This window comes from Epinephelus fuscoguttatus, linkage group LG8, assembly GCF_011397635.1.
Source record: "Epinephelus fuscoguttatus linkage group LG8, E.fuscoguttatus.final_Chr_v1".
In the NCBI taxonomy this organism is placed as follows: Eukaryota; Metazoa; Chordata; class Actinopteri; order Perciformes; family Serranidae; genus Epinephelus; species Epinephelus fuscoguttatus.
In genome coordinates this window covers 24,636,667-24,663,577 of record NC_064759.1, presented here as the reverse complement: position 1 = coordinate 24,663,577, position 26,911 = coordinate 24,636,667, and the positions used below count along the sequence as shown (strand labels likewise).

Genomic DNA, 26,911 nt, shown 5'->3' with positions numbered 1-26,911 from the left:
CAGCCTCATCATTGTCTCTGCTGGAATCATTGGAGTATAGTTATTCTTAAAGTATTACTGTCCTTTCTGTTCCTCTGATTAAGTTACAAACTATTTAACACTGATTAACAGATCCCTGTGTATAATGGTTTGAGCCACTCACCCAGCAAGAAGAAGATCCAGTGAGAAGTTTAATTGAACCTACATGTGAATTAGATCATCCAGAAACCTCCTCCAGTGCCGACAGAAACATTACAGAGCAGAGATGTTGGGAGGATTAAGGTTAAAACACACTGGCGGCATCATTGACGCGAGTCAAGTGCCGCCCCAACACACACAAAAAGCGTCGTGCTGTGGGGCATCAATCGGATTTCTATTGCACACAGTTTAAGAACCAACACAGCCAAATCCAAGTTATACAAAAACAAAAGAAAGGAAAAACAAAAATGCAGCCAACACTCTAACTGCTAAAAATATCATTAGTTTAATAAGCTAATGCTATCTATGTGTTTGCAGTCGTCGTTGCTCTGGGCGTTGGCATCTTGAGGTTCATTACAAACAAACAAACAAACAATATTTCACTGGTTCTGTCTGTCTTTCTGTGTATGTATGTATATTTTGATCCGTCTGTTGGGGCTTTTATCCGGCACTAAGCAGTAGAAAGCACACTACTGTTGATAAATGATAAAAGTTAAACATTTACCACCGGCACAGCTCACTGCACTCACTCTTCAGTTGCCTGTAAACAAACGCTGGCAGGTAACCGCACCCCGCCTCAGTTAACGGCCTTTTGTTGAAGGTAATTCAAATATTGCCCCATAATCAGATAGCATATCACTTTAATTTCATGTAAATGTACAAGACCTTCCATATGTATCACATTTAGTCACTGCCAAGGAGAGACTAGGGAGTGGTCTGAGGATGAAGACAACCCCTTCTCAGGAGAACTACTTATAGCTGTGGAAAATCAAACTCACACTCAGTCGTGTCCTGCCATCACAAAATGCATCTCCTCACGCTGATCTTGGGTGTTGTGCTGCTCCCTAAAGGCAAGTTTTTGTTCTGTTATTTGTTGCGTAACTGTTTGATCTTTAAGGAAATGATTATAATTTATTATGACCACATTTACCTTTACAAATACTACAGATGTGTCACTTACGGTCACATGCCAAATGACAGTATTGTGTGTAATTACTTGTTGCTCTTTGTTACTCACCTGCAGTTTGTACACAGATGATTTGGCGTTCTCTATATTCTGCTGTAGTTAAAAAACAAACATCTGTCTGAATGGCACTTGTCATCCACCTTGATACATATTTTTGCAGCTGTGCTCATAATTTTGATGAATTAATTTCAGAGTTAAGATGTTAAAAAGATTTTGTCCACTCATTGTGGAATAAAATGTTAATTTTATATTTTCATTTTTTAACTAGTTTTGTGTTTTCTCAGCCTACTCCCTGAAATGTTACGAGTGTATACCGGGAGCCTCAGGAACCTGCACAGACACAATAAAAGAATGTCCTTCACAGTGTGCTGCAACGAGAGTCACTGGATACAAAGGTATGGCCATTTGTGGTGCATTATTTTTTATTATAAAACTGCTTAGCGCTGGCCCAGTTTACAAAGGTTCCTCTTTTCTTTCAGGTGGCTCAAAACTTCCTGTCATCAACTCAAAGGGTTGTGCTGTGGCTGAAGAGTGTGTTGAGGCCTCAATCAACTTTGGGATCGACAAAACCGTAGTTACCAGCAAGTGTTGCACCTCGGAGCTCTGCAATGCCCAACCTGCCCCCGGTAACTTTCTTATATTGTCTGTTAGTATTTAGATGTGTCTCTGCACTGAGAGCTGTTTTTATTGAAAAGTGACATTTAGTCGCATGAACAAAAAGCTCTAAAAACTGAAAACTACAGACTGTAAAAGTTCATGTTTCAGATATCAAATCATGACTTGTTTTATTATTTTACAATACCTGTGATTTTACTGACTAAGCCAATACATTTTTAACAGATACATTTATTTATGTCTTGTTCCATACAGACAATGTGAATGTAGGTATTGAGAAGTGATGATGCCAGTCCATCTATCAGAACCTGAGACAATATGTTTGGAGCAGATGTAGAAAGAGACACAAGGAGACTCAAATTCCAAGACCAGAGCCAGTATGAGGAAGATTACTTTTCTGTCAGTCACCATTTGTTACAGTAGAGCCCACGGGCAAGATACCCCCAACTGTCACAATACAGTTAGTGTGTGTGAGAGAGAGGCAGACAGACAGAATTTCCAGGTTTAAATCAATTTTGTTTTATTACCTTACCTGTTACATAGCTTACTATAAAAAGAGTCACATTTTCCTGTATTTCAAAATCATCACATCATCAGTCCATGAACAGACAACTGGCATCTCAGTTGCCAGAAGAAAATGTTGGCATTGTACATTTTTGCAAACCATGGATACATTACATTTGTACATTTCATATGCAGGCTAACACATCACTGTTTCTAAAGTGCCGTTGTATATGAGCTGACGTTTTGTTCCTGAACCTAATCACATGTTAACCACAGCATTGCTGAAACATAGTTTCAATGTGTCCACTAAACAAATGTAGAAATGTAACATATCTGTGGTTTGCAGAAATGAACAGTGCCAACATTTATTCTGGCCATTAGGTGGATTTTGTATATCTGTTCATATGTAAGCTGCTCATCAGCAGGGAAAGACCAACAAAAGTCCATTAAAAGGGATTTAAAAATGCACTGAAGAAGAACAGGACATTACAGTCACCCCTCAATCCCCCTCTACACCTAATACGAACAATGTATGTTCTGTATTACAGAGCCCACCAAATCCAATCCAAACGGCAAAAAGTGCTTCACCTGTGATGGACAATCATGCACCGCAACTCTGAACTGTGACGGGAATGAGGACTACTGCATCTCAACAAAAGGTAACCGGCCTATGATATAAACATCTAACTCTGCTCCACATATTCCCTCTGCTCAGAGGGATGCTGTATTAAAACTGACAGATCACACACTAACATTATGTTCAATCTCTCAGTGAATATAGGAAATGACAAGGTGACCCTGAAAGGCTGTGCCTCCAAGTTGGTCTGCTCAAATACAGTGTCTGCACAGATATCAGGGGCCATTGGAGGACAAGTTAGCTGCTGTCAGGGGAACTTCTGCAACAGCGCCAGCAGCACGAGTGCTGGACTTCTGCTCCTGCTGACACCACTGGTCTCTTTGGTCGTGTTTTCTTAAGTGGTGGAGATGGCAGCATCACTGCAGCACGTGGCAAACAGCTTTTCTTCTCATCTTCACATGGCCTCATAGTGCTTACACACCCGTGGCCTTATCTTTCTACCTGATGAGTGAGACAGTTTAGCCAAGAGTGCTGTGCTTAACCTGAAACATATTTTTAATTTCAATTATCAAAATCATTCTGATGATACTGATAAAATGCTCAATAAATAACAAATTCCTCAACTTTGCTGTGTATTATATTTGAATGCACTGAATCTAATCTTCATCTCATATAAATATAATACGTAGAGAGAGGGCCCTCCAGAGAAAAGCATATTTATTGTGTTGAACAGGTACAAAAAAAATCAGTTAATTGACAGCTGATACACTTTCTGTAAATGAAGTAAATGAAGATTAAATGCAAAATGAAAATCGCCCCCCCACCCTGTAAATATACATGTTCTGTGCAGTATCATGTAAATGAATAATAAGAGCAAAGTGATCCTGGAGGGACGTGATGTTTCCGAGATGTCTTGAAGAACTCAGTAGTTGCCATACACGTGGTAATCCTGCAGCAAATATGAGGAAAATTGGAATAAATTATAATATCTTCTAGTTTTATTTCTGGTGAGGCAAGTACTGAGGATGTTGCCATCCTCCACCCTCTGACTCATGACCCAGAAAGCAGGTTGTCTATTAAATGCATCAAAGGAGATCTACAGAAGAGGAAACACAATTGTATGCTATGCAGAAGGTAACATCCTGTCAGGTGGAATCTCTCTTTGGATTGATCACTGATCAGAGTACATTGCCGCAGTATTAATACTACAGTATTTCAACACTGTGGATTGGACCAGCTGTCACAACGTAGAGGGAAAGGGACACCAAGAGAAGGACCCATATGCAGGAAGTCGAGGCAGCAGGACGATTTCAGTGGGTTATTGTTAAAGCGAGGGTAAAGATACAAGCAAGAAGAAAGGTAAACTTGACCAGGCTGGGAGCAGGCAAAATGACAGTAAGCCAAACTAGACAATTGGCCAGGTAGGCACACAGCAAACACACAGGTAACAGAGGGTGCGGTCGAATAATCCTTTTTGCTTAGGAGGGTTCCTAACTGAGTGAAATGACTCAGGAATATCAAGGTGGCAGCCATGACAAGAGCTCAAAAATACACACCACTTGGCAGAAACAAATAATAAGCCTATCTTGCATAAATGTAACAATTATTTTTATAACTGGGATTCACAAACAAACAAACAAACAAAGCACAGCAGGCAAATCTTTTATTTACATTTGATTTGAACATTACCACCACATCACTACTGACCTCAGGCCTGTGAGGAGGAGTTCTCCGAGTACTATATCAAACAGAAACATAAAAAGAAATGTATAATTAATGTAGAGCTAAAGGATACACAATGGTGTGTGATTCTAACGAGCAGGGAACAGCTGTGTTAGTAAAACTCACTGCTTTGGGGATGGGCAGCGTGGCTTGGAGATTTGAGTTTCAGTTTACAGTGGTGGTGTTGTTTCTATGGGAGGAGGAGGAAGTCACAGAGTATCAGTTTTAGGCTGTGCTTACTATTAGGGTCGTGTGATGCAGTATGTAGAGAAGCATTGATTAACACTTACACATAGCCAACATTGAGGTCCGCAGTGTTGCCTTGGCCTCTGCAAGGGTGATACATATTTTATTTATATTCATAAAAACAGGTATTTTTCCAGTGATATAACTGATTAAATAACAAAAGGTTCAAATTGGCACCTTGAAAATCTGCTCCAGAATGACCTCCTGTAAGAATAGCAATGATTAAATATTAAATTATTAGAAACTTGAAGAGTGAGAATGGTTGAAGTCTAAAAAAAAATCACCTACCTGGTTTCATTGTCACCTTTCCATCCACTACGACCATCCTCTGCTCTGCTGAAAAGGAAAGAAATGCAAACATGAGCAGTGCTGGACCTAGCATATTCAGTGCCTGAGGCAAGGTTCCATTTTGTATTTATTACTAACAAGAGAAGAGCTAATGGCAAATCAACACAAATAAACAACTTTGTCAGCAAATGATAATAGATAACAACAATGACAGAATACAGTATGTGCAAATTTGCAAATGTTGTATGGCTTTTGCTTTCCATATTACCTCCACTCCAATTTTGCCCCCCCTCTGCTACTGAACATGAGGCCCTTCATCTCAGGATTAAAAGTGAAAGGTAACTTTTGGGTGTTCTTACCGGGAGATTCGGTTCCAGATGGACCCCCTGTAAGGAAAGCACAGTGTTAGTACTTGTCAGTATAGGTTTACTGTATTTGTCCTGTTTGTAAAACAACCAGTCTGCTGACCGTTTTTCTGGCCTTGGAGGTCTTTTCCTGTTTTCAGGGTTTCTCCTGGACATTTCAGTGAAGAGAAAGTTTTAGTAAATCATGTTACAGCTCATCATGATATTAGACTAATAAGAAAATGATCTTGAGTTCATTTTTAGTAATACTTAGCTGGATAATCTATCCCATAGTGATCTCCTGTGAAAGTTTGAATTGAGACAGATTTACTTTGTTTTTGGTGGAAACACAGGGTGCATGTCCTCAGTGATTTTGGAAAAATGTTTAAGGATTTAGAACAATCTACATAAAAGGACATTAAGGACATCTGTATTTAAAGTATAGATCTATACTTTAAATACTCTTGCTCCCAGTGGCCTTAATGTTGAGTTTGACCTTAAACCTTTTCTTTGACTCTAGATTGTCCTATGTCCTTAACTTCCTTTTATGTAGATTGTTCTAAATCCTTAAACATTTTTCCAAAATTCCTAAAATTTAACTTTTTTCTATTTCAATTATCTACCATTACTATTGTAAGTAGATTTTTTCCAAATTTAATTTTTTACTAAAAATTATTTTTCTAAAATTGTATTCAAAATTTAATATTTTTGTACTTAATCCTTTACAATTATGTTTCATATATTTAGATGTCTTATTTCAAAGTCCTAACAATTGTTTTTGCAGTCTTTTCCCACTTTCCACTAAGTGGTGTTTAAATGCATTATCCTTTTCCTGATCTGGCTGTATTTAAGATAATGATACTTTTTATTGTCTACTACTTTTTGATAACTGAAAAGAATGTAAGTGTTTTTGAATTGTACTTTCCAATTGTCCATGTTCTGTCTTTTTTAGTCTTTAAGATTATACTTGAATGGAAATTGAGCTTTGATCATTTTGTGCCTTTTTTCCTGTTTCAACTGTGTGGCAATTTGTGTTGATTGTCGGCTCCTCCCATGGCATGTGCCTGTAATTGAAGACACTCCCTCTCATCATAGAGCTGTGTCTTATAAAATGTTTGGTAGCTCAGTGTCTTGTAATATGCTGATGAAGGCGAAACGTTGGTACTTGAATAAAAGAAAACATTTTTGCATTGAGTCTTAGAGTGTGCACCTCACATCTTTTTTCAAAACAGCTGACATACTATCATAGAAAATGGGAGTGATTTATTTGTTTCACTGAGGCATCCGCAGTCGGCCTTGGGCTGGAATAATCACTATACAAAAAAAAAAAAGATATGAGGAACATGGATCATGCATTAATCTGAAAGTGCACCCAAAATGTTCTGTCAGGCTGAGCACATCCAAAGAGAGTGAACACCATGCCTTTATTTCTAGCACCATCTGCTGTTAAGCCTCCAACATTGCAGCTCCAATTACACTGTACATGTGTCATACACTGTTGCTCCCACAGGGGTCATAGGCCATGTCTCAGCCCTCATTAGCCTTGGATATAAGCGTTCTTACTGAAATCTCATTACAATGACGTCATCATTATGCATTCAGGTTTACCTTTTCTCTGGTCGAGGTGGTGGTCTCTGCAAGTCATCAGAATGCTTCCTGTTGGTTAAAAAAAATTGAACTAGTTAATGCTGACTTTTACATCTAACACACAAAAAACAACTGATAATATTAATAGTCTTGATATCACTCATCTCCAGGATTGGCACATTTTGAACTGACATGTATTTACCGTCTCTTACAGAGGACCACTCCAAACACTGGCTCAGGACTGGCACAGCAATGGCTGCTGGATGAATGCTTGATCCTGTTGTTAGGAACATTTAAGGCACATGCAAGTGTATTACGGGAAATACACAACTCAATGTATGATGGCACTGCAAGATATAAACAGAGCAGATGAATGTTGTTGCACTAACCCTTCACAGTCAGCTGGACTGTGCTGGCTTGTGTCTTGCCGAGCCAGGATTTGGCGGTGCAGGTTAGGCTTTTGACTTCGTCTCCTCCAGCAGCCCTGAAAGTGATGGTGGAGGTCGTCTCCCAGATGCCCTCTGGCGTCCAGGTCTGTGTGACCTTGTTGGTGAGGCTAGGGACACTCCATGAGAACACCGGAGGATGTGATGGACATGTGTGTGTCACAGAACACGAGACAGTAACTGTTGAGCCAGCATCGACTTCTGGTGGAACTGAGGTCATCACTGGTTTTGCTGGGGACGCTGAGCAAGTGAAGCACAAAGCAGAAGACTTTTGTCAACTAGGAAGCCAACAGATAAATAGCTTGGCACTGGCACAAAAAAAAAAATAAAGGATCAGTTTTAATCCAGACCTTTCATAACAACAAATACGCAGCTATTGTTGTATCTGACTCTGTCATTTCCTCTCTCTGCGTGGAAACAGAAGGGCCCATTATCAAAGGGCTTGATGTCATCAATCTCCAATGAGCAGTTTCCCCCATTCAGATCCCCTAATATCCTGGTGCGGCCCTTGAAATGGTCAACCACATAGGACGGGGCATTATGGTAGATGACATCCCCATTTTTTTTGGACCAGATGCCACGTGTGACAGGCATATCCTCCTGGAATGGGAAGCTGCAGGGAATCACCACACAGGAGTGGGTCAGGGCGGTGAATCTGAAAGGGACGTCAGCAGCCAGATCGTGGAGCGCTGTAAAGAGAGAAAAAAGCCATGATGGGATGCCTGTAGAAATCAGTCACATGTGTGACATAATATGGCAGCAAGATGAGTTGAGAGAGATGAAGTACACCCACTGTCATTTTCAAATGGATCCCTCACATATGCTGGGAAAAAAAAAACATGAGAACAAGCGATTAAAAAATAAATCATTTTCAAATGTTGTCTCATCATTAGTACAAAAGTTTGAAATTATTAGAGAGTTAAATGAAAATATTACCACCATTCTCATGTCTGTTGGTTAAATGTAAGGCTGCAGCCAGTTAGCTTAGCTTAGCATGAAGACTGGAAACAGGAAAACAGCTAGCAGCACATCTAAAGCTCGCTAGATAACATGTTGTATCCTGCTTTTTAATCCATATAAACCAAACTTCAAAAACAACAATTCACCATTTTACCCACCCACAAACTTTTTGTGGGCTCTGAGCAGCTGCTAAGCAACCAGCAGAGACTGAAGGCTAGAAGGAGTCCAGCACATTACCCCCATAAAATAGTAATTTTTAACTTCTGTTTTTGCTCAGATTTAACAAACTAGACATGACATGTTAACAAGCAAACTGCAGAGTTGCAGGAAGGCAGATTTTATAACCTATAGACAGAGCCAGGCAAGGCTTTTCCCCATGTCTCCAATCTTAATGCTAAGCTAAGCTCACTGGCTACTGGCTGCAGTCATAGAGTGATTTTAATCTTCTCATCTGACTCTGTTAGAAAGCCAATACACATCACTCCAGATTTCTTGAATAATCCTTTAAAAGTCTAGTGTGAAGGATTTAGTGGCATCTAGTGGTGAGGGTGCAGATTCCAACCAACTACAACTTCTCCCAAGTGCCATGTGTGAATAGCCTTATTTAGAGCTCATGTTTGATTTGTCCGTTCAGGGTGATCAACATGGCAGACTCCATGGTTAACAAAAATAAAACAATGTTTAGTTTCAGGTGATTATACACTAAAGGAAACATAGTAATAAATATTATCGTCCACTTCTGCCAATATATCCACCTAAATCCTGAACACTGGACCTTTAAGTGATCGCTCTATATGACATGTAGGAACTTACGTTTTATATGAAGGATTTCAGAGTCTGAGGTCTCCCCAGTAACAAACTGAGCAGTGCAGGTCAAAGATTTACCGTGATCCTCAAGAGAACCAATAAAGGTGAGATTTGACACTGTGATAAAGGTGGTGCTTGAGTTCTGTTTGGTTCTTGTTTTAATCCTCATGTCTTCATAGTTCCACACGATGGTTGGTTGATTTTTCTTGCACTTGTAGGAAACAGAACAAATGACACTCTTTGCCACACCCTCCGTCACCTCGCCTGGACGCTCAGTCATTGCGATGTTGTCATATGGACCTGAGCAGAAATGTAACAGCGAGGCTTGAATATAAACAGGGGCATTTCTATATGAACTCAAATAACACACTGTGTCATTGTACTCACATTCAACATTCAGCTTGAGCTCACTTGTGGCTCTCTGACCACCTCTGTAGCTGACAGTACACTTCACACTTTGGTCTTCCTCTTTCACAGCCCAAGTTCGCTCTACTTTTCTTTCCCAAATCCCATCAGATACCAGAGTGTCGCTAATGACTTTGTTTCCAGGTACACCACTTAGGATCAGGGTTGGGGGATCAGAGATACATGAATGACGGACATTGCAGGAGACTGTGCTCTCCTCTCCCACCCTGGGGATACCAGTGATGTTCAGCTGAGGCTCCTGTGCACGCTCTGTAAGATCAAAACAGTATTGTAATATGGAGAACTGCCTTTCTTCGACTTTGTATTGAATCGATTAAAGGGGGTGTGAATGCATCTAGATACTCACCTGAAACAATAAGTTGAGATGTTTTGTCTAAAAGTGTGTGGCTCACGCTGTGGAAGGAGGTGATAGAGTCTTTGTCTATCCATGGGTAAAGTCTGTCCTGGTTGTGTGACATCTCCAGCCTCTCAATCTTTAGACTACAATTCCTCTCACTCACAGATCCAATCAAGCTGGTTATCCCTCTAAACTCACTAATAACACTCTGTCCTTCACCAAACACAGGTGAGTATCCGTTGCTCTGGAACAAGTACCATATGACTGTGAGGTGAGAAGGCTGAGGGACACTGTAGGTGAACGTGCAAGGAATGATGACACATGAGCCTCTCATGCCTGTGATGCTGCTGGGGGTGGTGAAGGACCAGCCGCGAGAAAGCATGTTTCCTGTAAAAAGAGGAAACAGTTCAATCAAAGTCACAAATTACATTTCTCAGTCTCTGATTACATTTACTGTCTTCTAAAATACTACTACTACTACTACTACTACTACTAATAATAATAATAATAATACATTTTATTTCTGGCCGCCTTTCATGGCACTCAAGGTCGCCTTACAGAGTAAAATACAATAAAATACAAAGTACAAGATTATTCAACATTTAACAACAAACAAACAAACAATAGACTCCTCAAAGGGATTACTTTATTTGTTTTAAATTAATTTCCTCTAACACCATGTCCTAACTAAACACAGTGCAAGTGGCTGTCAGTTTGACTGCAATGTAATTTACTGAAATGTCCTAACTGGCTACAGGTGAAGCAGTGCTGCCCGTCTGAGCTGAACTTCTGTCGGATGCTGTGTTTCTATTTATTCACTGGCTTTAAAAGCTCTGCAATGGTGGAGGAGCAGCAGCTGATTTGTGATGTTGAATAACTCCACATTAAACTGCAAAAACCTAAATAAGATGGCAGCTGGCCTGAGGGAGACTGCAAGGAAGCAGAAGTTTTCTGGTAAATGACCATCGCTGATAACAGCCTACTTACTGTTGGCTGTACTTTATCTTATTTCCAGAAGCCTACATATCAAAATATAAAACATGTATTTTCTGTTTGTAAAGTACAAATGTGGAGAGATAGAAAGTAATTATTATGATTTCTACTCACTCGTTACCCGTAGGGTGATGCTCCTTTCCTGCCTCTGTCTCCCAGAGAATTGTGCGTAGCATGTCAGAGATCGTCCGTGGTCGTTACCTGATGCTGTGAATGTCATTGTGGAGACAGTCTTCCACTCAGCACTTCCACTCTGCCTGCATTCACTGGAGGCTGGCATGCTAGCATAGTTGCATGTGAGAATTGGTACATGTTTTGGGCATGTGTATGAGGCAGTGCAGGTTACTTTGCTCGCCTGTCCCTCAAGAAATTTGTATGATGTAAGGCTGATAGTCAACGGTGAAAAGGAGTGTTGGGGTCAACACATTAGGGCTTCACACGGAGGCACCAAAAATGTTGGGATTTAATTGGCTATCGGAAATAATTCATTCATTCATTCACTCTTGTGCAACATTAAACAGACAGCAGGCATGATTCCAAAGAATTATATTTATTCACAAACTAGCAAAGCAAACCAAAACACACAAATTCTAACTAACTATATACAAGTTTGGTGTGTGTGTGTGTGTGTGTGTGTGTGTGTGTGTGTGAGAGAGAGAGAGAGAAAGAAGAGAAAGAAAGACAAAGGCGGGTGTGGTGATCAAAGAGCCGTTTGGCCTATAAAACAAAATGGCTGACAACAGAGAACTACTAAAATGGCCGGATCAAGGCTGGCTTCGGGGGAGGTCTTTGTCTGACCGTGTGGTCAGGACAAAGACAAAGGAAAAGGAGCAGGAACTTTGAGATGCCTGTTTGGGTGTAGCTTTGTTGAAAGCCTATTTATTACTAAGTCTATGTCAATGTGATTTGTGATGCAAACGGTCTGGATTAGTGCAGAGATTGTTTAGCTGTGTGCAAGAATCTGTTTGTGAACAGTATTAGCAAACTAAACACTTAGCTTTGGCGAAGCCAACTAATCAATGACCTCACTGCAAACTATCACAACAATAACTCAATGACAGCATTAAATCACATACAACAAGTTAAACAGTCTTGCTTAGCCTGTAAAGCTGGGATAAGCTATGCCCAGTTGTTACATTATCGATCGTTGAGTGGATGGAAGAAAGAGTCACTTGGTGGTGTGCTGCTTTGTTAGCCAGCAGAAGGAGGCTGGGACGATGATTCCAGCTGCAGTCTTTTTCTGTGTCCTTTGTTCCAAAGGTGAAACTCCGAGGAAGCTGTTCGCTCAGGGTTTAGCGAGGTCAGACGCAGGGTGCTAACTCATTTAGTTCCTTGTTGCTGGAAAGCTAGTTGCAAACCTTGTGTTTGCGAGAGAGTCTGTGATCAATTGCCCTCCCATTGGTGGTTTGGGCTATGGAGTAAGGGTCTGGGCCTCTGCTGTTCCAGGCAAAAAGCATAATAGGTCTCCTTTAAATAGCTTGATATGTCAATATGTCAATGACATCATTTGGGTACCAGCTGTCACAAACTAGAGGATATCCGTGGTTCACATACTGGTACCAAACCACCCGATCTGGTCTTTCAGGTGGATTCTTATAGTAGTCAAAGGTGCAAGGGATGACAAGGCAGGAACCCGCCAATCCTTGGATGTTGCTTGGCATCTTTACATGCCAAGCCCTGGAACTGCAGAAAATGTATCCTGCAAGAGCACCAGTGTGCATTAGGAAAATTGAAAATGTAAAAAATGTAAAAAGTAAAAACTGAATAGAAGCAAAATGTGTTACCTAGAATACAGAAGCTCAGGAGAAAATGGCTGAATCCAGACATCTTGTAAAGGATTCCACAAACCTAGAATGCGTAAAATGAACACTGTAGGATTATGCTGAAAAATAATAATGAAAGGAAAACAGAAAATAGAATATGTCTGTAATTCTTTTTTCATATTGCCTATACATAAATCAATTCAGATCCATCCTATGGCTTCATTAGTGAATGGATACTCAAGCTATTTAAAGGAGTTAACTGAGATAAGGGATGAGATTAAATAAATCCTGGAACTTAGCCTGGTCTGGAGCAGGCTAGCTCCACAGAATAAATCTCCATGGTAACTTATGTCAAAACATATCCCACTTCCCCCTATCCTGCTTTTGTGAAACTGGATCAAGGATAAATTGATCCAGGATAACCAAGATATCCCGGCTTAATCCCTTATCCTGGTTTTGTGAAACAGGCCCCCGGCGATCAATAAAATATTCTTGAATACCTAAAACAAAACACAAACACATGTTGTCATTGTAGAGAGTCAGTTCACAATGACAGCATAATGAATTGATGACTGACACATGTCACCGCAGCAATGGCGGCGCCGCAAGATAGCAGCATACACAAGTGGCTCACCGAATTTGTCTATAAACAGTCTATGGGCTTGACGTAAACAATGACAACTTCTGGTCAGTCTCTCGACCAATCAGATGCTACTATTTCTTCTTCTTTTGTTTTTTGACGGTAGCATCCAATCAGGAGCAGCCAAAGATCAACTTGAGGCAAGATAGTTTTCTGCCAGAATTGAAAAGAAAGGAATAGCCTAATAATCCTCCATGATAAATAAAGATAAATTGATAACTGTTGATATGTGTGTTTTTTAAAAATAAAATTCTGTGAAATTCAATTCCCGGTTAATTTTTTTTTAAATTTTTTCTTTTGTTTTTGTAGTCATATAACTTTTAATCCATTCATGTGACATCATTAAATGATGTCACATGAATGAATATGTATGCTGAAATTTTCAGCGTACATATTTTGATTTTCCAGGTTGTCCTGAAAAAGAAAGATATTCATTACTTGACTGTACTTGAAAGGGTTGAGATTACACATATTGTACATTAATACAAAGAGAGATTATATGAGACCACTTATTAGTTTTGTAAATATTGGCTATAGTAAGAAATGTGATTGTTAGGTTCAAATTAATTTGATAATTTGGCCATCTAATAAAGATAAATGTTATGTTGTTGGTTGTTAAAACCAGGAACACTCCACAAGAACCATGTGCAGATAACAACTAGACAATAGAGAAAAAACAGAGAAAAAAATATATACATATATACACAGTATAACAAATAGAAGATTGAATCTATGCATACCCCTAAATAAAGGGTTGGGAGTGGAGTGTTTCCTGTACTCGAAATCTATTGCTGTGCAGAGAGGACTACACACTCTGCTTTTGAACTACATCTCCCATCTAAGCGGGAGTGGCACAGCACAGGTGTTGCCGATCGCCTTGATCAACCACATAAGACTGTTCTTTTTCTGAGGTGCAGACTGTTACCCTGACGAAGGTCCTCAGACCGAAAGCTTAGGCTTTATGCCCAGCTCCACTACTTCCTGAACTTAAACCAGCTCCTTTATTTCCTGTCTTACATTATTGGACAAACTGATTAATCCAGGTGTGTCTGACCTCAGTACTAGTCACAACAATGGTCAGACACACCTGGATTAATCAGTTTGTTAGTCTTGTCTCAGTTCTCAGATAGCCTACAATGATATGGTTTGGTATATGTTCATATTAAAAACTGATAACAGATTAAATTTGTTTTAATAAATATACATGTTCATAATGAATGACTCTCAGTTCATAATGACCGACTCTATGTTGGAAGAACCTCTGAATACTGTCTGGGAGCATTAATTTTGGAGAGGGAAACAGCCAAAGGCAGGCAGGATGTGGTGCTCATGTGCCACCCCTGGAACACCCCCACATTTAAAATCACTGCTCCACCCTTGGCTGTGTCTACAATAAAATACCCGCCAAAGGCTGCAAGATCTAGCCTGGTTCCAGACCATAGACCCCGCCCACTCAACTGAGTAGGCTTGTATCTCTGGTCCGGCATACTGCAATGAATTTGCGATTTATCTCGTCCAAATGATGGACGGACCAATGAATGCCGGGCGGGTCTAGCAATTAGCCAATCAGCGCCACACTGATGTCAAGCTGTACGCTGGTGGGTAACTGGTGAGGATAGCAACAATGGCGACCGCTACAAATGCTACAGACCACATTAACAATGCTATTGAGGTATTTCGCCACTACTCGCGTTAATGGAAGACTAAATTAAGGAAGCTGCTAAACTGGATTTGACGGCGATGCAGCTGGGCGTGCATGACAACGGAGACATTTTAAACGGGCAATGCTCGCTTGTTTTCGGCACCCCCGATGCATGGATACTAATGACGTCAGATTCTGGGTGAGTCGTTGATCTCAAATTCCCTCCCCCTTGTAAATCGCCTTCAATGGAGGCAATGTCAGACTGAAGGTTCTGGGAGCTTCAGTCTGACACTCAGGCTATGCAAGATCGATCCTTTGTCATAGAGTCTTTTTTCATCAACGGAAAGTTCAGGAAATTCTGTGGTTCTGAATAAAAAGACAGCTCAAGTTTAAGCATATACTAAAAAACAAAAATCAAATGTCTCAGCTACTGTTTGTACGCCTATGGGGTCTAGGGGGTAATTGGCCATTTTTGACTACTTTGTTTGAAGTTGAAGTTTGCACTTTCCACACAAAATGAAACAGAGACTTAGCGTGGCATGCGTGTTGCTGCTATGTCGTCTCAAATCGGTCACGCGGTGCGGTTCTGGACCGCAGAGGGTTAAGTGTTTCAAAGGATAGATAGATCGGAAAATGATAACATACTGAGTATGTACAGACACAAGGATTACAGCCTGGCCATAGAGACTGGCACTGCCACTGCCTAGAGAAGACAGGCTGTGTCAGCTCTGTCCTCAGAGACAGGTGGAGACAGAGAAACATTTCTTCCTATCTGTGGCTCATATAAAGACACCAGAACAAAGTTCTTTACAAAAATTAAATGTATACTAGAAGTTCTCGATCATTCTAGGCTTCCCCTCCACCCAGAGATATATTGTATATATCTCTATTGGAGACCTGAATCCTTGGGTCAGGTGACGTGGATAATTTCTTTAAGACAATCCACCTGTGGTCGTGGCTGACAGCAGCCCCAGTGATTTTTCTGATTCCACTTGGAGCAGCGTGGCGTTTGTCGCTGTGCTTCTTTGAGACAATTCTATCTTCTATCTTTATACAAAAAGAAAACTTTCGTTTAGCAAGGCTAACAAATACACAGTCTGTGCTGCTAACCTCACAGGATTTGAGAGAGGGTGGTTGCCTCTAACGGTGGCTGTGTTGCGCTGTGCAAATACCGTCCTTGCTGTCGCACTCTCGGTCTTGGCATATTGTCTCTGTGGAGAGGCTTCCGTGCCGGTCCTGTTTGAGCAAGGGGAGAAGGATCCGTGAGTTTGTTGATAGCGAAGGGCTTCTGTCAGATCCAGTGTCTAGCGTTTTGTCCCCGTGCGGGTATTTTGTCACGTTAACAACACAGAACTCTCTTCTTTGTCCACGGGGGCGTTGAGAAGGAGTTTGTGTGTTATTAAGGTTGCTGCCTGTCACTTTGTTTGTACGTTGCACCATTCACACACAATACATTCCACAATCCCACAGTTTTGCCAGTAAAACTTTGGCAGCAGGCGTGCTGGGAGAGAAAGCTTCTGTGTTGTCAAAAACTTCCGCGTGGTGATCCCGCGAGGGCGGGGTTATCGTTTTGCGTGGTGTGTGGGGTTCAGTTGCCCATTGAGGATGGGCATGATGTGTGTGTGCATTGTTTGGGGGAGGAACATGCTGTTGTGGCAGTTGACAATCCATCCTTCTGTATGGATTGTTCTATTCTGCCAGCATGATCCTTAGAGGCTCGGCTTTGCATGTTTAGGGCGAAGCGTAGATGGCAAAGAGAGTTTACACCATCTGTAGTACCCCAGCAGCCTAAGCGCCTCAAGATGGGGGATTTTGGAGGCAGCGTCTTTGTAGATTCCCGCCCTAAGTCCCCTCCCAGGTCCTTCTTGCCTGGTGACAGAATCAGAGCTGATGACCAGGAGGATGTGGAGGAGAAAGCTGATGTATTAGGGCTATCGGATGATGCAGATGCTGATGGGATGATTGATGAGAGTGAGACCAAAGAAAGTAAGCGCCAGAAATTCAGAAGCTTGATTGAGAGGGCATCTCAGGCTCTGGAGCTCAGACCAGTATTAGGTCAAGCTCCTCCCCCTCACGCTTTGATGAGGATGATGATCTCCCTGATACAGAGGTGCCTTTTGCAGTGCCTCTCCTGCCAGATGTGGGAGACTTGATGCACAAGGCATTTGAGAATCCCACGGCGAAGTTTTCCTTTACTGCTACCACCAGACGGATGTCTGCCATGCAGGATAAGGAGAAGGTGGGCTGTGGTTCTTTTCCTCAGCTAGGCCAGTCAGTCAGTTTCTGCCCTCTTATTTACAGCCAGCTCTGTGTTAGGGCCAGCTACTCCATCAGGCGACAGCAAAATGCTGGATGCCTCACTAGCCAGACTGCACAGGTCTATGGCAGTTCAGACTCAAGTGGCAATACCGGGTCCGTCTTAGCGCTGTACCAGCAGAAGTTGGTACGTCAGCTGAGCACTGGGGCTGATGCCCATCTTATTTCTGAGATACAGCTCGTTTCATCTATGTTGTCATCACTGATGAAAGAGCAGACACTGACCGCCGGGAAGGGCATGTCGTCATTCTGGGTTTCCAGGCACCAGCTGTATTTGTCCAGATCTAAGTAGCAGGCAGAGGACAAAGGGGCCCTTCTGAAGTTGCTGGTCGTACCGACGGCCATGTTTGAGCCTGGTGCCACTACTCTTACAACAGGCACAGGAGGCCCGCCGTTGTGCTAAGGAGGTCTCCAGTGCACTGACCCCCAAGGCCAAGCCCAGGTGGTCTGGTCAGTCTTGGGGTGAAAGGGTCAAGGGGCCTACACAGGCACTTGGATCAGCTGGGGGCCTGGGGACTTGAGGGCTACTCTGGATGATCGCCGCAGTCATGCCAGTGCAGCCAGTGGAGCCGCCAGAGGCAAAGTGGGTAGAGGCGGAGGCAAGCCTAAGCCTCCGTCTTCTTTCAGGGGTCTGAGATCTAAATCTCAGGCGGCTGCCTTGCAAAATGTTGACGATTCCCCGGATGAGACAGACTGAAGGAGGCCTACTTTCAAATTCCAATCTGGAACAGGCATTGGCATTTTCTCCGCTTTGTGTTCGACGGTAGGGAATACGAGTTCCAAGTCCTGCTGTTTTGTATCTCTCTGGCTCCGCGTGCCTTAACAAGGTGCATGCAGGTGGTTCTGGCACCTCTACGGCAGAAAGGGATATGAATATTGAATTATTTAGATTATTGGCTCCTGTGTGCACATTCAGAGGCTCAGTGACAGGCACATCTGACTATCCTCCTGGACCACATCCAGCACCTTGGCCTGCATCTCAACCTAGAGAAGAGCAGTCTGGAGCCATCTCAAAAGACACAGTTCCTGGGCCTAGTTATAGATTCCCAGGCTGGTCTACTTTGCCTGACAGAGGAGAGGCAGCTGTCTCTCAGGTCCGGTCTCTCTCTATTCAGGCTGGGGGCCGGGGTCACATGGAGGCAGTGTCTCTGCCTTCTGGGTCTGATGGCATCCTCACTTCAAGCAGTCCCTTTGGCTCTCCTACACATGCAGCCAGTGCAGAGATGCATCCTGGATCTGGGTTTGGGTCCCAGGAGTCGCCTGGATACCACAGTGCTTGTAACCAAGCAGTTGCGGGTGGCTTTCCGTTGGTGGAAGGACAGCAGGAATCTCGCCAAGTCGCTGGGTCCACTGACAAATCGTCAACTGGTGACGACAGATGGGTCACTGACAGGCTGGGGTGCAGTGTTCAGGGGGAGTGGGGTCAGCGGTCACTGGAGTGGTCCTCAGATCACTTACAACATCAACATGTTGACCACCTGTGGCTTTGGGCACACCCCAGGGTTCTGTCCCTGAGAGTGGTCCATGTGCCGGGGGTGGAAAACCGAGCTACATATCTGCTGTCCAGAGGAGGTCCGGACCCAGGTGGGTGGAGACTACACCCTCAGGTGGTAATGGAGATTTGGCTCCACTACGGACGTGCAACGATCGACCTGTTCGCATCACAGGAGTCAACCCATTGTGCTTTCTTCTTCTCCCTGGGGGAAGACAATCCTCCCCTCGCAGCAGATGCTCTGGCTCACCCATGGCCAAGCGTCCTGTTGTATGCCTTTCCCCACTTTGTCCTTCTTCCATCCCTCCTGCAGAGGGTACGGATGGAAGGACTGAGGCTGATTCTGGTGGCCCCACATTGGCCACACATGACCTGGTTCTCGGACATACCGACGTTGCTGGATGGGACTCCGTGGGAGCTCCCAGTATGTCAGGACCTGCTGTCCCAGGCTTGGGGGACTCTGGTTCATCCCTTTCCCCAGGGGCTCAGGTTGTGGGCATGGCCCCTGAGGAGTCTGCATTGTTAGCTATGGGTTTATCTCCTTCGGTGGTCCGTACGCTGCAGGAGGCTCATGCACCATTTACAAGATCGCTCTACATGTACAGGTGGAGGGCCTTTGCAGCCTGGTGTGTGGGGCAACATTTTGACCCAGTGACTTGCTCAGCCCCTTTTGTCCTGCAGTTCCTTCAGGGGCTTTTGGATGTTGGGAAGTCACCTTTGACTCTTGGGGCTATGGTGGCGGCGATTAAGGCAGCTCGGATGGGACACTACAAGTTGCCTGAAGAGGCAGACAAACTTGTTTCCCAGTTCCTTAAGGGTGCTAGGCGACTTGATGGCCTGTGTTCCAGGTCGTCTCTCCCACCCCCGGATTTGGAGCTGGTCTTAAAAGAGATATATGTAAGAAATCTAAAGCAAATAGTCGTAAAATCGTCCTAATATGTCACAGAGACTAAGGAATAATATTAATATAACATACTGATCTCACTGACAACAATAGTACAGCCAGAATATTGGCATTTTTAAAAAAAAATGTATGGTCCGCAAATCATGTTTATGTTTTGAATTTGTGTTTTGGCCTGTTGCGCCACCCATTGCTGCTACCAGTCACGCAGTCAGTAGAGTCTCAGCATCAGTTACAGTTACGATTGAGCTACAGCAGCACGGCAAGCAGCATTAGCAGTGTCCCGTTACATAGCATTAGCAGCCGGCTCCTTCTCAGCTGTATCCCGGCAGCAGCGTAAGCAGCAGAGAAGCTGGACTTGCTCGAACGGTCCGCTGGAAAACCTCAAGGACGCGGCGACGCAGCCCTGCCACGGCAGCCACCCGTGAGCAAACAAATCAGTCTCCAGCATGCCGCTGTCCAGCAACCTCGAATCTGTAGGGGAGGGGGGCGGACACGACTCGTGGCAGTATTTTGAATTTGAGTGCAGAAGCCCGTCAGCGTGCAAGGCTCGTCTTTCTCACTGGATTGTGGGAACTATCCAGCAGACATATCTGGGGGTAGGGGTGCCCTTCCCGTCTAGGGTGCGGGCACATTCAACCCGGGGCATGGCTACTTCTAGGGCGTCATGGCACGGTGCGTCTCTCAATGAGATTTGCACAGCAGCTACCTGGTCTGCCCCATCCACATTTGCAAGATTCTACCAGTTCAATGTGACTGCAGGCATATCGCTCGGTGAGCGGGTGCTTGGCTTGGCCCAGCAGTAGTGAGTGACATATTGTTTCCTTGTGAGGCCAGCCTGAGTGGCCCCCTGAGTGGTCTCCCCACCGCGTCTTGCAAGGCCGTGTAGCCTTTATGGCACCAGCTAGCCTGGGGTGTGTATATAGTGTACATTTGTATAGTTCATTGGGCACACAGTGTATTTTGTAGAGCACTTTGGTGGCGGGGACGTCTCATTCGAAGTTGCTGTCCCCTTGCGTTGTGTCTTACAGATCTCCAGTAGATATACAATATATCTGTGGGTGGAGGGGAAGCCTAGAACGATAAAGAATGTGAGGTTACATGTGTAACCCTGGTTCTCTGAGTGAAGAGGCTTCCCCTGCACCTAGAGGCAATCAGATCTAGATCACTGGGGCGTGGTTGACAGGGGTTTATAGGGTGTCAGCCACGACCACAGGTGAATTGTCTTAAAGAAATTATCCACATCACCTGACCCAAGGGTACAGGTCTTCAATAGAGATACAATATATTTCTGGGTGGAGGGGAAGCCTCTTCACACAGAGAACCAGGATTACACATGTAACCTCACGATTCTGATTCACTCTGACCTGACTAAAATGTACTTGAAGAAAACAGTGTCAGCGCCATAGATGCAGCAAGTATGTCAGAGCATGTCACAGCCTAAGAGACAATCAACACAACAACATGTAGTTCATCTCATCACAGATCACACTCTGACTTTTACTCCTTCACTAAATTAGTTTTTAGTATATTTAAAATATCTTGTAATACTGTATGAGGTCTGGTGAAGTGATCAAATGAGAAAGAAAGACAAAAGGAGCACTGTTTATAGCCCCTATAAGGAACTTTCATTTTGAGTTGATTTTGGCAACCCTGTGGACAAAAGCAGTAGTGTTTTGCCGGAATGAAGCCTACATTTCCCATGAGCTCTAGCACGTATTGTCGTAAAGACGCTTACCTGACTCGCGCAAGTGTTTGTTTTGGGGATGAATGAAGCAACAAGACGGGAAAACTTTACCCCCGCTCCTATCGGGGATCCCAACTCACCTCTGCCGTGCCCCAGCTCCACCTCTCCGGCGTAAGCGCCACCGCCGCCGGGGGTAAACGCAGCGGTCGGCTGGTAAGGCTGAAGGCCTGAAGGACTGAGTGTGGAGCGGTGCCTCGCCTCTTTATTTCTCAGCACTCGCTGGACCCTGTCGACGCCTGGCTGGTACCTGTCATCGGCCTGGATGAGGTGTTCCAGCCCCGCGGTCCCTGCTCTCCTCGTCCCCGCTGGCATAGGGTGAATCTGTGCAACCTGCGGTCTCTGTGTGTGGCTCCCCGGACAGCTAACACCGTTGACCCGCTGGCTCCTGCCAGGATTGTGCTGGTAAATGCTAGATTGCTAGCGAACAAAACGTTTATCCTGAAGGATTTCCTGACTTCCTGACGATTGGATTTTCTCTGTGTGACTGAGATGTGGCTGACTGTTGGTGAGTCCAGTGCTTTCACAGAACTTTTACCCGATGATTGCTGCTATTTTAGCTCCTCGCGGACGTCGGGTCGAGGAGGAGGAATAGCGACTATTTATAAGAGTCACTATAAATGTAAGCAGCTAGGTAAGATGACGTGTACCCTCTGAATGCCTAAAATCGTTTCATCCTGGAAGTGACCTGGGGCGGACCCGGAGACAGTTTCATAAAGGTATAGATATACACTATAGAAATAGCTTATCTTCACACCGATTGTCTCATTTGCTGTTGTAGGACATGAATTGTTAGCCTGTTCGGCATCTTGATGGAGGTGTAGATTTATATCCACATGATAAATAAATGTTTCTGTGATGATCACATTGTATCATGTAATTTATTTGATACGTTTTTAGCTTATTGATTGGAAGTGGATTTGATCTAGTTATTGAATACAAATCAAACCAAGAGTAAGATCAATTAAACATGTTAATGTCTGAATGGGCCCCAGGCCACATTGTACTGGAAAAGTTGGGCCCCAAGGTCAAAAAGGTTAAGAGCCTCTGCTCTATACCACACTAACTTACTCGTAACTGTAAAGTTCTACAGCTGTTTTGCCTCGAGGTCGTTGCTGTTTGTATTTGATAAAATATAAAATATGTGTGTTAATAGCACACATGATTTTGTTATTCATAGTTAAGTTGAAAAATGTTAAACAAATGGTTAAAAACATCTGTAGTTCAAAAGGAAATGCGTATTATTTGTAATTGATTAATATGCTTAATAATCACATGGATTAAAAGGCTAATAATTCATGATATAAAATGTAAAGACAGGATAAAGTATTCCATGCTGAGAAAAACTAACTACAGTTAAAAGTTATTCATCTGCTCACTTTGTGTTACTGTGATGTATTTATGTGATATTGATTACGGCCATAAAACAACTGAAGTTGATGGTGCAAAATAGTAACAGCTCTGTTTCTACACAGGTGAGGTTTTTGAGATCCTATGGAAAATGACATATGGATTTGAGATTCTACCTGACGAGAGAGATGGCGAGCCACCCATGAACCTGATCTCTGCCTCGACCCAAGAAGTTGGATCAAGATCACCTTTTATCCGCAGGAGCCCATCCATTCTTCCATCTCCATCACTTGAGCGTCACACTCCAGTGTGGTAGTAGTATCACAACGACCTTTTCCACTTGACTTCTGACTTAAAAAGTACATTTGTCACAATAAAGGATTAAAACTAAACTGAACAGTTTATAACAGAAGGAACAAAACTGAACTTGAACTTGATTAAGACAACCAGTGGAACTCTGTTATTTTTTGTCAGGGACACTTTGATTCGTCTTTGTATTATTTTCTGGTAATATTGTTACCTTGTGAAGCATTGAACTAACTGTGTTTGAAGGGTTAACATCTGAGTGCCAAGCTACAGACTAGGGAGGGGAGAACAGTGCAAACTTCATAATATCCAGCCTGGATAATAGGGGCGCCCCAGTGCCCACTCCACTAACTTTGTTAGTGGAGCGGGCACTAACTTTGGTTTTGTTTTGGTTTTTTTTGGAGGGCGCTTGTGCACCCTCACATAGATTGCGCCCTGGGCCGTCGCCCACATTGCCCACAGCAAAACCCGTCCCTGGGTGTACAGGAAATCTAAAATAACCACTTGTCAACCAGACCCGCTGTCGACACTAACCTCACGACAACTGCCACCCAGGCTACTGCAGGTGGCAGTTCTCGCGAGGCTAGTGACAGAGTTCAGTTTGGAGAGGCAGAGGAATGTTTTCTTTTTTTAAATTATATTATAATACGGGAGATTTTCGGGAAAATACTAATACGGGAGGACGGCGGGAAAGAGGGATAAAATACGGTAGTTTCCCGGCCAAAACGGGAGACTCGACAGCTATGGTGTCGACTTGTGCCACTGACGTTGACACGTCGACAAATCGACTTTTCTGTTAATGCCCTAATCATGACCCATGACGAGTTAGCTTAGCCTAGCAACAGTAGCCTAACGTTCATTCTCTGACATCTCATCCAGTCTGCTTCTTCTTGTTCTCCTTCATTTAATGGCTATGGTAACTGGAGTTACGTCGCCATTGACATGCGACCTAATGACACGGTCCCTAACTGTTATTAATATTTCATATTTATCTGGGTTTGAAAAATTGTTGGAAACATTTCGGATAATCAAAGTAGACAACTAAACAAAATATATAATATTGGTTTAGTCATTTTTATAAAGTTTTATGTGGAAAAACTACATATTATACCTTTAAAATGATTCGGAAGTTACACCTTAAGTTGTGCAAATTGCATGGTAAGTGGCTGCGAGTTATGCTGTAAGACTGGAGAAAGTAGGTGGGAAATGACCAGCATTTACATTGGAAGTCCTGGCAAAGTAGGGCTTAAGTGAACGGGAGGTACGCTCTAAGAAGCAGTCTAGCTATACTGTAAGACACAGGGAAATACATGCGGGAAGCGAGCGGGAGTTACACTGTACGTCTGTGGAAGTTGGGGCAAAGTAGGTGGTAAGTGAACGGGAGGTACACACGAAGGACGCAGGCTGTATTATGTAGTGTTACCAAACACAGCTACCAACACCAACAGCTGTTCTATCAAAGACCTTAACCAGGGTGTTGCCACTTGTCATATCTTACAACAGTTAATGTAACCTCACTGAAACGATGTTACCTAAGTAAACACTGTGCGGTTCACTGCGTGCTCTAACTTTGACATACGGAGATGACGTCATCACCCGGGTGATGAAGTGCTATCCAAAGATGGCGAGTGAGTGATAGGAGTGCATTTTCGTATTCACAGATATTTTCTTTTATTTGTGGAATGTGTTTGTGTATTTACAGATCCGTTTTATACTTGCAAAATACTTTTGTGAGTTTACAAATCTTTTTTTGAAGGCTATTTGTGGAAGGTGTTACAGATTACACATTTACACGCCACACCCATAATTGTTATGACTAAGTTGTTACTGGAAAGTAGGCCTATGAGTTGCGTGCACGCGCTATGCAGTTATCTTTGCCAAGCTGCAGTTTGTAAACATGGTTATTAGCTACGTTTAGCAAACGTAACGTTAATAAATATTTGTATTTCACTCTCACTGTCTGACCCAAAGTCACAGAACCCAGCCTGGAAGTGAGTGGTAAAAAAGCAGGATACAGACAGACCGAGGGGTTCACTGCTTAGCTGAGTTAGACAGACAGACAGACAGACAGACAGGAGAGAGAGATACAAGAGATCAATAAACACTGAACTACCAATAAAAACATGGCTCAAAATATTCAAATCAATCATCGAACCCACTGCATTGTATGGCAGCAAGGTGTGGGGTGCACAAACACAGCAAGACTGGACAAAATGGGACAAACATCCAATTGAAATCCTGCATGCAGAGTTCTGCAGAAGTCTCCTCCAGGTGCAGAGAAGAACTCCAAACTCTGCATGCAGAGCTGAACTAGGCCAATATCCTTTACTGTTAAATATTAAAAAACGAGCCCTAAATTTCTGGAACCACATTAAAACAAGTGACCCACTCTCACTTTCCTATAAAGCCTTATGCTGCCAGGAGCTGAACCCACAAGGGAGTCCCCTCTACCTGCTTGTCCAGAGTCTGACCGAACCTTCAGCCACTCAGGTCACTACATCACAACCACCTCAGCATCAGGACACATGCCCCCCGAAAATTAGACCCAACCAAATTATGACAAAAGAAAAAGAAAAATACAGAGAATATTGGACAGAACTAATAAAATCCCAGAGCAAAATGGAAACCTATAAAGCCCTCAACAGACAGTACTCTGTGGCAACCTACCTGAGCACAGTGCCTGATAGGAATATGAGGAAAACGATGACTAAGTACAGACTGAGTGAGCACAACCTGGCAGTAGAAGTCGGCCGACGCAAACAGAGCTGGCTGCCCAGAGAGGAGAGGTTGTGTTCTCACTGTGACCAGGGAACAGTAGAGACTGAGCTGCACTTCTTAACTTAATGTGACAAATATCAATGCATTAGAGAAGAGTATTTTGCAAAAACTAATAAAGATATTCCCAGAGTTCTTGCACTTGAATAACTTAGAGAAACTTCCGGTCCTACTGGGAGAGAGGGAGGACTGTTGTGTACTGGCGGCAAAATATGTAACAGCCTGCCATCAACTTCACATCACACATGATGATTGATAATTGTTTATATACTGATAATTAATCTGTTGTATAAATTCATTTCTTTATGACTTTTACCCTGCCATAGCCACCCATGCTCTCCATGTTTGTTTGTTTGTTTTTTAATTGCAATTATTATAAATGTATTGTTATTGTTTATGCTCGTTATATTTGTGTTAATATGCTTTGGCAACATAGTTTTGAATGCAGTCATGCCAATAAAGCAGCTTGAACTTGAACTTGAACTTGATACACTGCAGGCTGACACATCCACGTTACAGAGATTTGTTGACATCAAACTTGGAGATGAGATAACGTTAACGTTACACAGTTTACCTGTCTGTTGCTCCTGCAGTTCACTCTCGTGATGTGTTTTTTTTCATTCCACTTTCGTTTCGTGATAAGAAGGAAAGTCCCGTTTTTCGTTTTATTAGTTTCAAAAATCGCACATACACATACAATCCGCGAGCGAAAAAAGAGTCTCGCGAGGGAGCATTTCTGCTCTACGCGCACAAAATGAGGTCCGCGAGCACAGCGCTGTGACGAGCGCGCGCCCGACCCTGTCTGCACGCGCACTCGACACTCCTTGCGGGCGGTGTCAAGCAAAGGCTGAATCCAAATCTCCACCCTCGCGGACTTCAGGCGTAGGCTACATAATGTGTCGTCTTCACCGTCATCATGTTAAGTCTGCAAGAGCGGGAGTGTCCAGGGGTGTCCAAACAGTTTTGCTGAGGGCCACACACACCTG

General features: G+C 43.2%; 1 protein-coding gene and 1 pseudogene across 1 annotated transcript; one reads left to right on the top strand and one right to left on the bottom strand.

Moving 5' to 3' along the window:
• Positions 1-26,522, bottom strand: part of LOC125893479 (uncharacterized) — a 119,120-nt pseudogene extending 92,598 nt beyond the window's left edge.
• On the top strand, positions 879-3,463 carry LOC125893769 (urokinase plasminogen activator surface receptor-like). Its single transcript, XM_049584668.1, has 5 exons — positions 879-1,028; positions 1,429-1,539; positions 1,624-1,770; positions 2,812-2,922; positions 3,036-3,463. The coding sequence occupies exons 1-5, from the start codon at positions 983-985 to the stop codon at positions 3,236-3,238; spliced, it is 618 nt and encodes a 205-aa protein (XP_049440625.1). The 5' UTR covers positions 879-982; the 3' UTR covers positions 3,239-3,463.
• Positions 26,523-26,911: the final 389 nt, after the last annotated feature.